This window comes from Argopecten irradians, chromosome 16, assembly GCF_041381155.1.
Source record: "Argopecten irradians isolate NY chromosome 16, Ai_NY, whole genome shotgun sequence".
Taxonomy (NCBI): Eukaryota; Metazoa; Mollusca; class Bivalvia; order Pectinida; family Pectinidae; genus Argopecten; species Argopecten irradians.
In genome coordinates, this window is record NC_091149.1 from 7,447,801 (window position 1) to 7,463,438 (window position 15,638).

The 15,638-nt window shown below is 37.1% G+C and overlaps 3 protein-coding genes across 7 annotated transcripts in view; 2 read left to right on the top strand and 1 right to left on the bottom strand.

Annotated features, from left to right (window-relative positions):
• The window catches only part of LOC138311161 (uncharacterized), a 48,926-nt gene extending 39,052 nt beyond the window's left edge, over positions 1-9,874 (top strand). For all 3 annotated transcript variants that reach the window (XM_069252627.1, XM_069252628.1, XM_069252629.1), the window contains one exon: positions 9,552-9,874. In XM_069252627.1, coding sequence (XP_069108728.1) covers positions 9,552-9,761 — 210 coding nt within the window. In that variant the 3' untranslated portion in view covers positions 9,762-9,874. The remainder of the gene's footprint in view (positions 1-9,551) is intronic.
• Positions 1-15,638, bottom strand: part of LOC138311140 (low-density lipoprotein receptor-related protein 2-like) — a 374,749-nt gene that overhangs the window by 67,782 nt on the left and 291,329 nt on the right. The gene's annotated exons all lie outside the window — the stretch shown is intronic.
• LOC138311157 (pro-epidermal growth factor-like) overlaps positions 14,189-15,638 on the top strand; it is a 48,599-nt gene continuing 47,149 nt past the window's right edge. For all 3 annotated transcript variants that reach the window (XM_069252623.1, XM_069252622.1, XM_069252624.1), the window contains exon 1: positions 14,189-14,384. In XM_069252623.1, coding sequence (XP_069108724.1) covers positions 14,192-14,384 — 193 coding nt within the window. In that variant the 5' untranslated portion in view covers positions 14,189-14,191. The remainder of the gene's footprint in view (positions 14,385-15,638) is intronic.

A 15,638-nucleotide genomic window follows, 5' to 3' on the forward strand; every position in this document is an offset into this window, starting at 1 on the left:
AGAGATATTCACAAAATGATTATTAAGATAATTTAGGATGTTTTGTTTACTAGTAATATGCTCATTTTCACAGAAGATTTCTGTTGGTAATTGATTTTTGTTTGCAGTTTTCGTCATGCTACTTAAATGATTCCATAAAGTGTTACTAGGTACTTTATTTTTAATTGCGTTCTTAAAGAGTTCTCTTTTTGACTTCAATATTAAGGTGTTTGTTTTGTTTCTCCATAATCGGTAGTTAACCATATCTTTATTTTTGTGATAATTGTCTCTGAGATTCCTTGCATTTGATATCTCGGTATTATACCAGCTAGGCTGTTTGGGTATTTTCACTCTTTTAGATTTGATTGGTGCTTGCTTGTTTAATGTATCTAAAATTGAAGAGGTTAGGTGAGATAAAGCCTCATTTGGGTCTTCTATTAGGAAAATTTCATTGATTGTTGATGATGATAGGTCTGATAAGAAATTATGTTCATTGAATTCTTTAAAACACCTGTATGATATTATTTTGTGTGATGAAGATGCTTGTTTAGACATTTGTTTTTTACTGTGATACACACTGGATAATGGTCACTTATTGCTATGCTAGGCACTATGACATCTGTAGTAATATCAGGATTACTGCAGTATATATGATCGATCAGAGTACTAGTATTTTCAGTGACTCGAGTTGGTTGGTTCACAAGTTGAGTAAGGTTGTGTTCTGATATCACATTTTCCCATTTTATATTTGGAGTATTGGCTGTATTTAGTAGGTCAATATTAAAATCTCCCATGATAAGTACTTCAAGATCTTCACTTGTTGCTTTATCCATCATATGATCAAATTTATCAATCCAGGACACATTACTGCTAGGAGGTCTATAAAGGTGGCAAATCAGAATACTTTTACTATGGCTAGGATTAATTTGTAGCCAAATACATTCTATAGCTTCTTCTTCTAGATCACTTCTTCTGGTATATGGTATGCTTTCTTTAATGTAAGTCACAATACCTCCACCTACTCGGTTTGTTCTATCTCGTCTCTCCATATTAAATCCTTCAATGTTTATTAAGGTGTCATTGACAATATCTGATAGGGAAGTTTCACATAAACCAAGCACATGAATAGAGTGATTCTGTTGTAAAAGAAAAGTTGTTTCATCAATTTTTGGTAACAAATGTCTAATATTCCAACTACCTATGTGAAGGCCTTTACTCAGAAAATTTAAATATGTGCAATATATACATTATTTATATCGCTCTATGTGTTTTGTTTACTTTTGACAGTTACCAGTACGGCATGTTCGGAACGTTACCAATTATGACAGAGTCAAGAAAATAACAACCTTTATCTGTGTATATAAGCAAATTGTTTCCTATAAGTGTATAATGATACTATTAGAGGTTCTGGTGGTTTTATCCATGAGGGTACTTGGTTCTATTCCAAGGGAACCTAGCTGCTGTCATTATACACATTACAATTACATTAATGTATCACCCTTTCCCTTATGACTATATAGAATTCAGATCTATAATATGCCATGCTGGGTACCATTTCATTTTTAGCCCACCATCATCAGATGGTGGGCTATTCAAATCGCCTTTCGTCCGTGGTCCTTGGTCCGTCCGTCATACCGTCCGTCTGTCCGTCCCGTCCATACGAATGGTTTCCAGAGCATAACTCTAAAACCAGTAGAGATATTTCCACGAAACTTCATACACACATTGGTCTTATGGTCTAGTAGTGCCTTTTGCTATTTTTAGGTTTTCATTTTTTGCATTTTTTCCGTAACCATGGAAACATTGCTGAAAATATCATATTTTTGTACCAGGTTCGTTTCCGGAGCATAACTCTAAAACCAGCAGAGATATTTCCACGAAACTTCATAGACACATTGTTCTTATGGTGTAGTAGTGCCTTTTGCTATTTTTAGGTTTTCATTTTTTGCACTTTTTCCGTAACCATGGAAACATTGCTGAAAATATCATATTTTTGTACCAGGTTCGTTTCCGCAGCATAACTGGAAAACCGGTTGAGATATATGCACGGAACTCCATAGGCACATTAGTCTTATGGTCTAGTAGTGCCTTTTGCTATTTTAAGGTTTTCACTTTTTGTACTTTTTTCTGTAACCATGGAAACATTGCTGAAAATGGCAGATTTTTGTGTAAGAGTCGTTTCCGGAGCACAACTCTAAAACCAGCAGAGATATTTCCATGAAACTTCATAGACACATTGTTCTTATGGTCTAGTAGTGCCTTTTGCTATTTTTAGGTTTTTACTTTTTGTGCTTTTTTCTGTAACCATAGAAACATTGCTGAAAATATCATATTTTTGTAGCAGGTTCATTTCCGGAGCATAACTCTAAAACCAGCAGAGATATTTCCACTTCATAGACACATTCATTTTATGGTCTAGTAGTACCTTTTGCTATTTTTAGGTTTTCATTTTTTGCACTTTTTCCTGTTTTTTTTTCATACACATAAGTCTCCACAATCAAACTTACTTCAGCTTTGATATCTCCATTGGCGGGGGATCTGAATGACTATGTCCTAGTTTTTTTAATTTTACAATAAGAACATTTTTGTTATTTACTTTTTCAAATTGATATTTAGTTACAAGGAGAATGGGACTAATTCAAGTACCATACGATACCTGATAACGTCTGTGGGAATGACATTAAAAGATGATATCCATCAAGTACCATACAATACCTGATAGCATCTTGCAGGAATAACATTAAAAGATGATATCCATCAAGTACCATATGATACCTGATAACGTCTGTGTGGGAATGACATTAAAAGATGATATCCATCAAGTACCATACAATACCTGATAACGTCTGTGTGGGAATGACATTAAAAGATGATATCCATCAAGTACCATACGATACCTGATAACGTCTGTGCAGGAATGACATTAAAAGATGATATCCATCAAGTACCATATGATACCTGATAAGGTTTGTATGGGAATGACATTAAAAGGTGATATACATCAAGTACCATACAATACCTGATAACGTCTGTGTGGGAATGACATTAAAAGGTGATATACATCAAGTACCATACAATACCTGATAACGTCTGTGTGGGAATGACATTAAAAGATGATATCCATCAAGTACCATACAATACCTGATAACATCTGTGTGGGAATGACATTAAAAGATGATATACATCAAGTACCATACGATACCTGATAACGTCTGTGTAGGAATGACATTAAAAGATGATATTCATCAAGTACCATATGATACCTGATAACGTCTGTGTGGGAATGACATTAAAAGATGATACACATCAAGTACCATACAATACCTGATAAGGTTTGTGTGGGAATGACATTAAAAGATGATATCCATCAAGTACCATACAATACCTGATAAGGTCTGTGTTGGAATGACATTAAAAGATGATATTCATCAAGTACCATACAATACCTGATAAGGTCTGTGTGGGAATGACATTAAAAGATGATATCCATCAAGACCATACAATACCTGATAAGGTCTGTGTGGGAATGACATTAAAAGATGATATCCATCAAGTACCATACAATACCTGATAAGGTCTGTGTGGGAATGACATTAAAAAGATGATATCCATCAAGTACCATACAATACCTGATAAGGTCTGTGTGGGAATGACATTAAAAGATGATATTCATCAAGTACCATACAATACCTGATAAGGTCTGTGTGGGAATGACATTAAAAGATGATATCCATCAAGTACCATACAATACCTGATAACGTCTGTGTGGGAATGACATTAAAAGATGATATCCATCAAGTACCATACAATACCTGATAACGTTTGTGTGGGAATGACATTAAAAGATGATATCCATCAAGTACCATACGATACCTGATAACGTCTGTGTGGGAATGACATTAAAAGATGATATCCATCAAGTACCATACGATACCTGATAACGTTTGTGTGGGAATGACATTAAAAGATGATATCCATCAAGTACCATACGATACCTGATAACGTCTGTGTGGGAATGACATTAAAAGATGATATCCATCAAGTACCATATGATACCTGATAACGTTTGTGTGGGAATGACATTAAAAGATGATATCCATCAAGTACCATACAATACCTGATAACGTCTGTGTGGGAATGACATTAAAAGATGATATCCATCAAGTACCATACAATACCTGATAAGGTTTGTGTGGGAATGACATTAAAAGATGATATCCATCAAGTACCATACAATACCTGATAAGGTCTGTGGGAATGACATTAAAAGGTGATATACATCAAGTACCATACAATACCTGATAACATCTGTGTGGGAATGACATTAAAAGATGATATCCATCAAGTACCATACGATACCTGATAAGGTTTGTGTGGGAATGACATTAAAAGATGATATCCATCAAGTACCATACAATACCTGATAACGTCTGTGTGGGAATGACATTAAAAGATGATATCCATCAAGTACCATACAATACCTGATAACGTCTGTGTGGGAATGACATTAAAAGATGATATCCATCAAGTACCATACGATACCTGATAACGTCTGTGTGGGAATGACATTAAAAGATGATATCCATCAAGTACCATACAATACCTAATAACGTCTGTGTGGGAATGACATTAAAAGATGATATCCATCAAGTACCATATGATACCAGATAACGTATGTGTGGGAATGACATTAAAAGATGATATCCATCAAGTACCATACGATACCTGATAACGTCTGTGTGGGAATGACATTAAAAGATGATATCCATCAAGTACCATACAATACCTGATAACGTCTGTGTGGGAATGACATTAAAAGATGATATCCATCAAGTACCATACAATACCTGATAACGTCTGTGTGGGAATGACATTAAAAGATGATATCCATCAAGTACCATACGATACCTGATAAGGTTTGTGTGGGAATGACATTAAAAGATGATATCCATCAAGTACCATACGATACCTGATAACGTCTGTGTGGGAATGACATTAAAAGATGATATCCATCAAGTACCATACAATACCTGATAAGGTCTGTGTGGGAATGACATTAAAAGATGATATCCATCAAGTACCATACAATACCTGATAAGGTTTGTGTGGGAATGACATTAAAAGATGATATCCATCAAGTACCATACGATACCTGATAACGTCTGTGTGGGAATGACATTAAAAGATGATATCCATCAAGTACCATACAATACCTGATAACGTTTGTGTGGGAATGACATTAAAAGATGATATACATCAAGTACCATACGATACCTGATAACGTCTGTGTGGGAATGACATTAAAAGATGATATCCATCAAGTACCATACAATACCTGATAACGTCTGTGTGGGAATGACATTAAAAGATGATATTCATCAAGTACCATACAAATCCTGATAAGGTTTGTGTGGGAATGACATTAAAAGATGATATCCATCAAGTACCATACAATACCTGATAAGGTCTGTGGGAATGACATTAAAAGGTGATATACATCAAGTACCATACAATACCTGATAACGTCTATGTGGGAATGACATTAAAAGGTGATATACATCAAGTACCATACGATACCTGATAAGGTCTGTGTGGGAATGACATTAAAAGATGATATCCATCAAGTACCATACAATACCTGATAACGTCTGTGTGGGAATGACATTAAAAGATGATACACATCAAGTACCATACAATACCTGATAAGGTTTGTGTGGGAATGACATTAAAAGATGATATACATCAAGTACCATATGATACCTGATAACGTCTGTGTGGGAATGACATTAAAAGATGATACACATCAAGTACCATACAATACCTGATAACGTCTGTGTGGGAATGACATTAAAAGATGATATACATCAAGTACCATACAATACCTGATAACGTCTGTGTGGGAATGACATTAAAAGATGATATCCATCAAGTACCATACAATACCTGATAACGTCTGTGTAGGAATGACATTAAAAGATGATATCCATCAAGTATCATACATACGATACCTGATAAGGTCTGTGTGGGAATGACATTAAAAGATGATATACATCAAGTAGTACTATACGATACCTGATAAGGTCTGTGGGAATGACATTAAAAGATGATATCCATCAAGTACCATACAATATCTGATAACGTCTGTGTGGGAATGACATTAAAAGATGATATCCATCAAGTACCATACAATACCTGATAACGTCTGTGTGGGAATAACATTAAAAGATGATATCCATCAAGTACCATACAATACCTGATAACGTTTGTGTGGGAATGACATTAAAAGATGATATCCATCAAGTACCATACAATACCTGATAAGGTTTGTGTGGGAATGACATTAAAAGATGATATCCATCAAGTACCATACAATACCTGATAACGTCTGTGTGGGAATGACATTAAAAGATGATATCCATCAAGTACCATACAATACCTGATAACGTCTGTGTGGGAATGACATTAAAAGATGATATCCATCAAGTACCATACAATACCTGATAACGTCTGTGTGGGAATATTGGAATAATATTAAAAAGTGAAGAGTTACGTACCATTATCACTTGAGATACTAGTCCTGCATAAACATTATCAGGTATCATGTCACACATGAAATAGTCCCATATCATTCACACATTGCCATTTTTAGCTCACCTGGTCTGAAGGACCGAGGTGAGCTTATGGGATACCGCAGCGTCCGGCGTTCGGCGTCTGGCGTCCGTCAACAATTGACTTCTTCTCCATAACTGCTGGTGGAATATCAACAAAATTTGACTGGTAGTATCCTTATGGGCTACTAACTGAAAATTGTACAAATGATGGGGCTGAACCCCCGGGGGCCTGAGGGGCGGGGTCAAATGGGGTCAATTTGGCTATTTCCATAAAAACGACTTCTTCTCTGAAACTATGCAAGAGATAGCACTCATAATGCAATGGTAGTTGTTATAGGGTGGGGATTCAAAATTGTACAAATGATGGGGCTGACCCCCGGGGGGCCTGAGGGGCGGGGTCAAAAGGGGTCAATTTGGCTATTTCCATATAAACGACTTCTTCTCTGAAACCAAGCTTGGGATAGCACCCATAATGCAATGGTATCATCCTTATAGGGTGGGGATTCAAAATTGTACAAATGATGGGGCTGACCTCATGGGGGCCTGAGGGGCGGGGTCAAAAGGGATCAATTTGGCTATTTCCATCTAAATTAACGACTTCTTCTCTGAAACTAAGCATGGTATAGCACCCATAATGCAATGGTAGCATCCTTATAGGGTTGGGCAATATAAACGACTTCTTCTCTGAAACCAAGCTTGGGATAGCACCCATAATGCAATGGTATCATCCTTATAGGGTGGGGATTCAAAATTGTACAAATGATGGGGCTGACCTCATGGGGGCCTGAGGGGCGGGGTCAAAAGGGGTCAATTTGGCTATTTCCATCTAAATTAACGACTTCTTCTCTGCAACTAAGCATGGTATAGCACCCATAATGCAATGGTAGCATCCTTATAGGGTTGGGCAATTGTGCAAATGATAGGGCTGACCCCCCCCGGGGGCTTGAGGGGCGGGGTCAAAAGAGGTCAATTTGGCTTTTTCCATATAAATGACTTCTTCTCTGCAACTAAGCATAGGGTGGGGATTCCAAATTGTGCAAATGATAGGGCTGACCCAGGGGGCCTGAGGGGCGGGGTCAAAAGTGGTCAATATCCATATAAATGACTTTTATTCTGCAACTTAACATGGGATTACGCTCATAATGCAATGGTAACATCCTTATAGAGTGGGGATTCAAAATTTTGCAAATGATGGGGCTGACCCCCCCAGGGGCCTGAAGGGTGGGGTCAAAAGGGGTTAATTTAGCTATTTCCATATAAACGACTTCTTCTCTGCAACTAAGAATGGAAGAGCACTTATAATGCAATTGTAGTATCCTTATAGGGTTGGGATTTGAAATTGTACAAATGATAGGGCTGACCCCGGGGCCTTAGACGGCAATAGATGCGAGGTCAAAAAAGTCAATTAGGCTACTACTTTCATATAAATTACTTTGTCTCTGAACCTATGTATTGGATAGCATATTTGTATGGTATCAATAGCATCATTGTATGGTTGTGATTCAAAATTAAACTTTGGGAGTCAATTTTGCTTATTTTTCTAATTGTCAGAGTCTTGTGATAATTACTAACAAAAAACCAGGTGAGCGATACAGGCCCTCTGGGCCTCTTGTTTTAACAGATATGTTAAACTTTGTTGTTTTTGTTCATGTCTCAAGAAAGAATTAAAATACCCACAAATATTTCTATACGGACGAAAAATGAAAATTCCAGGCCAGAAAGAATTAAAATACCCAAGCATATTTTATGTTATGCAGTAGTTGTTTAATTTTACAATAAGAACATTTTTGTTATTTACTTTTTCAAATTGATAATTATTAACAAGGAGAATGTTGCTTGACTAACCACTAATATTTCTATATATCCACAAAAAACGCCAGCTTCATGCCTTGAATAAAGTTCCTACGAATATATTACATGTACATTAATTTGTAGTTGTTCATAACAAGAATATTTTGTGATTTTTTTTTCCAAATTAAATTGCTCAATATAGATAAGTTCCCCTGTCCCTATAATAGCCCCTCTCCCCGTATTTGACCCAGTAAGTTCCCCTGTCCCTATAATCGCCCCTCTCCCTGTATTTGACCCAGTAAGTACTCCTGTCCCTAAAATCGCCCCTCTCCCTGTATTTGACCCAGTAAGTGCCCCTGTCCCTATCATCGCCCACCTACCCGTATTTGACCTTGTAAATGTCCCTGTCCCTATTATCGCCCCTCTCCCTGTACTTGACCCAGTAAATGTCCCTGTCCCTATTATCGCCCCTCTCCCTGTACTTGACCCAGTAAGTGCCCCTGTCCCTATAATCACCCCTCTCCCCGTATTTGACCCAGTTAGTGCCCCTGTCCCTATAATGGCCCCTCGATCTCCCCATATTTGACCCAGTAAGTGCCCCTGTCCCTATAATCGCCCCTCGATCTCCCCATATTTGACCCAGTAAGTGCCCCTGTCCCTATAATCGCCCCTCGATCTCCCCATATTTGACCCAGTAAGTGCCCCTGTCCCTATAATCACCCCTCTCCCTGTATTTGACCCAGTAAGTGCCCCTATCCCTATAATCGCCCCTCTCCCCATATTTGACCCAGTAAGTGCCCCTGTCCCTATAATCGCCCCTCTCCCCGTATTTGACCCAGTAAGTGCCCCAGGAGTGTCCCTATAATTTCCAAGGTTTGAAGCCTCAGTTTCCCTTACCGTACCTCAAAGTTAATGATGCAGGAAATATAACAACCAACAGTTTAGTTATGATTTTGTAAAAGAGTAGTCAATATTTAGTCCTAGCTATTAGGCGCCCCCTTTATTTCCTTTGATAGGCATGCCCTGGGCACTTATTGGGTCGAATATATTCCCCAATATTGTTTTTTCCCCTGTTTCAAATTATCAGTTGTTAACTTTCTTTTTTTTTTTTTTTAATGTTTTTTTTTTTTTTTTTTTTTTTTGATTGGTTACTTTGTTTCTGGTTGCTAGGATACGACTCAGCCATACAGTCCGGGAATCCCTGGGAGTCCCGAGGGAGGTGTGGCCTTCACGACCTTCAGTAACCCTATGTACTTTAAAGAGGACAAGGGAGAGAAATCCAGTCCGCCTCCATCACCAGTCACCACGAAATCAGGAGGCGACGGCAGTCATGATAACCCAACATTTGATGACGTAAATTTCAACGGTGACAGCACGTGACCATGACAACCGTTGCCATGGAAACTATATATTACCAAAGAGACTCATGTGTGCCACATTTTATATAAACATCTTCTAATTTAGGTTTTTATAATAAAATTAAATGAAAAATAGACTTTGTATATTTTCTGTATTATAAAAAAACCTTATTTACGCCCCCGAATCAGTGATACTTGATCTGTCCGTCCACAATTTGTTTTGAAAGCCATTGGGTCCATTGATTTGAAATGGCCAATTCAGGCTTAGACACTAATTAACTTTATTGGAAATGGAGACTACTGGTCTTCCTAAAGGAAAAAAATGAGGGTCCTGCCAAAATGTTGAGGCCCAAAATTCAAACACCCAATTTATTTTGGCCATTTTTTTGCTAAGATTTTTCTAAGGAACCATACATCGAATCCTTAAACAAACTTTATATTTCTCCTAAAGATATATCGGAAGTGCATACATATTCTCAGTAAATATTAAGTTTGTTCAAGGAAGGGTCGGGAGACTTTATAGTCATCATGCTTAGTCCGTCATTGTGTGCCGTTCACTGTTTGTAAACTTTTCATTCCAACAACTTACCAAAAGGCACAGGGTTCTGATATTTGGCCGAAGAACTATTCAGTTTTTCAAATGAATGATCTTGACCTTCATTCAAGGCCACAGGGGTGAAAAAGGCTAAAATCTTTAAACGACTTGTGAATAACTAAAAGGCATAAAGAGACCTGATATTGGACTTGCAGTGCGTGCTTGAATGAAGGGCTACAGAATTTGTTCAAATGAATTACTTTCATTCAAGGTCACAGGGGTCAAATAGTCTAAAATCTTAGGTGTGGAGTACTGATATTGGGCCTGTAGCATACTAGGATGAAGGGCTACCAAGTTTGTTCAAGTGAATGACCTTTATGTACTTTTAAGATCAAAGTCATGAAATATATTGGAAACTTGCCTTAAAGATGCTCCACCGCCGACAGAGCATAAACGATACAATATACTCACTAATTGAACAATAATTGGTGTTTATTTTTTTTTTTTTGGAATGCAATTTACTATTTTTAGCCCACCATCATCAGATGGTGGGTGATGATGGTGGGCTATTCAAATCACCCTGCATCCGTGGTCCGTCGTCCGTCCGTAAACAATGCTTGTTATCACTATTTCTTAAAAACTACTGCAGGGATTTTGTTCAAACTTCACATGGAGGGTCCCCTTGGTCCATATTTGTGCCATACAGATTTTGTGGCTGATCGAAAAAACAAGATGGCCGCCAGACAGCCATCTTTGATTTTGGCAGTTGAAGTTTGTTATCGATATTTCTTGAGAAACACTGAAGGGATTTTGTTCAAACTTCACATGGAGGGTACCCTTGGTCCCTAGTTGTGCCATACAGATTTTGAGGCTGATCGGAAAAACAAGATGGCCGCCAGGCAGCCATCTTTGATTTTGGCAGTTGAAGTTTGTTATCGATATTTCTCAAAAAGTGCCTAGGGCATCTTTCTAAAATTTAATATGAAATTTCCCCTAGGGCCCTAGTTGTGCATATTGCATTTTTGGACCAATCGGTGAACAAGATGGCCGCCAGGCCGCCATCTTGGATTTTGATAGTTAAAGTTTGTAATCGCTATTTCTCAGATAGTATTGAAGGGATCTGTCTCAAATTTCATAGGTAGGTTCCCCTAGGGACCTTGTTGTGCATATTGCATTTTGGAACCGATCGGTCAACAAGATGGCCGCCAGGCAGCCATCTTGGATTTTGTTATTCAAAGTTTGTTAACGCTATTTCTCAGAAAGTATTGAAGGGATCTGTCTCAAAATTTATATGTATGTTCCCCTAGGGCCCTTGTTGTGCATATTGAGATTTGGGACGGATCGGTCAACAAGATTGCTGCCAGGCAGCCATCTTGGATTTTGATATTCAAAGTTTTTTATCGCTATTTCTCAGAAAGTATTGAATGGATCTTTCTCAAATTTCACATGTAGGTTCACCTAGGGCCCTAGCTGTGCATATTGTGATTTGGGACCGATTGAACAACAAGATGGCCGCCAAAGAGTCATCTTGGATTTTGATAGTTGAAGTTTGTTACCGCTATTTCTCAAAAGGTACTGAAGCGATCTGTCTCAAATTTTAGATGTAGTATGTTTGAAAAAGTTTAAAAAGTAGAGAAAAGATCCATCTTTTCTTTATCAGATATAGATCATCCTCTGGGATCTCTTGTTTAATATTTTTGTCTTGAAGTAAAATAAGAAGCTCAAACTTTTCCATGGTGGTAATGGTGTGAAGTAAGTAACTTTTGTTATATACTGAAGAAAAATATTAATTTGTCTGCTCCTTTTTTGATAGCGAGAAAATGTTATTTGTCAGGGGTGGATCATCTGTAAGGGAGAATGTCCGAGTAAGTGTCCATTCCTTAAAAAGAATGGAGCCGAGGCCCTGAAGGGTCCGAGACCCAATCATTTTAAGGAATGGACACTTACAAGGATATTCACCCGCCTAAAATACACCCCAATTGTGCCACATTTTTACCTGTATATGACTGTCAGATCTGAGTTAAGGAATGGAGAGTTTTTGTTTAAAATACACCCCAATTGTGCCCCATTTTTACCTGTATATGACTGTCAGATCTGAGTGAAGGAATGGAGAGTTTTTGTTTAAAATACACCCCAATTGTGCCCCATTTTTACCTGTATATGACTGTCAGACCTGATCGAGCTAAGGAATGGAGAGTTTTTGTTTAAAATACACCCAATTGTGCCCCATTTTTACCTGTATATGACTGTCAGACCAGAGCTCAACTCGATTTGCGCTCTTCTAAGAAGAGAAGTCTTCTCAGAAGATCTTCCAGCCTATAGACGGAAGAGCTTCCAGAGGTAGAAGAGCTACAATCGAGTGAACGGAAGTTATATGCTTGAAGTAGAAGAGGGCAAATCGAGTTAGGCTCTGATCGAGCTAAGGAATCGAGAGTTTTTGTTATGCATATTAGGTCATGTCATGCACATGCAAAATGTGCTAAATAGCACAGGAGACATACTGAAGGCTCAGAGTATATCTGTATGATAGTCCACTCCAAACCTATCTTTTGAGAATTAACATGTCTTCATCAAGTGAGGATGAAAGTATTTTTCTTACTCAGAGTAATTACTCTGCGAAACAACACTCAGACTATGATACCGATAAAGTGGTACAAGACATTTTATCACTGGAAAACAAGGAAAATATTGTTAAAAAACAGCCAGTTATGTTAGAAATGATGAGTTTTCTGACATCAGCGAAGAAGAATTGTCTATGAATAATTTGTTATAATTTGTTATAATGAATAATTTGTTATGAATATGGACAAGGATTTCAGGGGTTAAACACAGGATTTTGATAATTTCATGAGGCCGAATGGGAAGAAAGGTACTGGTATGATATTAATTATACAATATCCAGAAACGTTTTTGAGAGTTAGTATCTTTAAGATGCTCCACCGCTGACAAATGATATTTTTTCACTATAAAAAACAGGAGCAGACGATTTAGTGTTTTTCTTCAGTTGCAAAAGTTACTTACTTTACACCATTACCACCATTGAACAGTTTGAGCTTCTAATTTTACTTCAAGTTAAAAATATGAAAAATAATTAATTGCGTCCAAAAAAAAATCTGTGTCACTATATCCTATAAGGAAGGAAGTACTGATTGCGCATGCACCAAAGGCGAACTAAATTATTTTATATTATTTGTTTGTGTAAATTAGACATATATATATACATGATCAAACACCAATTATTGTTCAACTGATGAATATCATTTATGCTTTGTCGGCAGTGGAGCATCTTTAAGGCAGAAAACGCTGGAGTTTGGTAAATTCAAAGGGCCGAATTAAAATTACCATGTGAAATGCTGATATGAATTTCTGCATAGATATTGGATTTTAAGTTTTGTTATTGGTATGAAATATGAAAGAAAAATTGTGGATAGAAAATATAATTTTGGTATAATTTCTAGATGCTCAAGAGGCCATTTTGTACTAAACTTTTTACCTACAACTAACATTGATTCCTGTCTTGATAAAAGAGCTTAAAATAAAATGTTGTGTTTTTTTATGAATATCGATCGGCAAGGATTTCAGGGGTTAAACACAGGATTTTGATAATTTCAGCCAAAAGCCGAATAGGAAGAAAGGCACTGGTATGATATTAATTATGGTTGCCTGATCAATCCCAAAAAGCAATATGTACAACTAGGAAATCTTCACATGAAATCTGAGAAAAAATCCCTCTGAACTTTCTGACAGCAAGAATTATCAGTGGACGGACAATGATGATGGGCTAACTAGTACACTGTAACACACTGTTGATATTGATAGACTGAATAATAGGAATGGGGTAGAATAAAAACATATCACATATCATCAGACCAGGTTTAAATTATTAAAAAAGCAGCACAGAGGAAGACTGGGAAGGTATGGTGGAAGAAGCCAAATCAACTCCGAGTAGTGACAGAGACATGACTCATAGGGTAGCATGTGTAGTCTTAGACGAGTGTTGTCCAACTGAGGAACAGGACGAGGTGTTGGTGGAACTATCAAAACTGGCCCCTCAAAGCCTGAATGTGGACTCCACTTTAAGACTTTCTTTTGTACTGCTGCACAGATTAGGTAATACATGTAATACAGATGTATATCAAAAATAATGTTGTCAATCTATAGAGTCATCAGATCGTAATACATTGTCACATGTATACTGTATTTTACTTGATAAAACCACAAAATGGCCAAAAGAGAGAGGTAAGATTACCCTTTGCGAGAGGAGATTAGATCAGCTGAATTGCAAGTCGTAGTGTAGATTTCCAAACAAAGAAACATGGTACAATGTGAATATTGTATCCATTTAATTACAACATCCTAAAGACTATATTGAGATTGTTGTCTTTTTCAGTAAAATATGGGAAGTTTCCTCTTAAAAGAGATTTGACCAAAGAGGATGCTGAAAGTGTAAAAACTCATGAAGGATTTAATAGATTCAATAAGGGCAATGTGTGAGTTTATGTTTCAATATAAATTTGATGATAGCACTTAAACTTTTTTATAAACAGAACTCACTCCTCTGATTAAGTTGTATATGCATTCAAAAGTTTTGCTGAAACATTTTGATTGTTTAATTAATTCTGAATTTGGATTCACAATCAAGATTTCATTACAATGTAGCAGAATGTACACAAACTCTGATACTATTATCACTTCAGGTGGACAACTGTTGATCTTCTTCACCAGTGGTCACGAGGTACGACAGGTCATCCCTGACAAAAAGGCGTACTCCGGAACGTTAAGTTGGGGGCGCCACATGGGGGCACTAGACGTTGATGTGGATCGTCGACTTCTTTACTTTTCTGATCTATCATTGATGAAGATTGAAAGAGCTGGAATTTCCGACGATATAAAGAATGGTGGCCCGCCGCGTCCCCAGGATTTAAATGCAGATGTGACCCAGGTGGAGGGGATCACCATTGATTGGGTAACAAAGTAGGTCAAGAGTCAAATTAAAATTAAGAAAAAACTTATTAATAGATGCAGAATGACAGACAAGAATTAGCTATTGATGAGTTTTTGAAACGTTTTTCTGTTGATCAACATTTTATCATGGAATAAAAATCAGCAAAACATTAAATATTAACAATGCGTTATAATGAATACAGTTGTCTAATAACAGTTTAATGCTTTCTATTTATTAAAGTGTTTTGGCTTTGCTCGATTCATAAATTTCTGAAACTCAAAGAACTTATACTAAACTCCAAGTTTTAGTTCCATCAAGGTTTGTAATGTGTGTGTTACGTAAAGGACAGATAGTGAACTCTTTCTAATCTTATATAATTTTTGACTGTCTGAAATTATTAGTGTTTTGATATGTTCCTT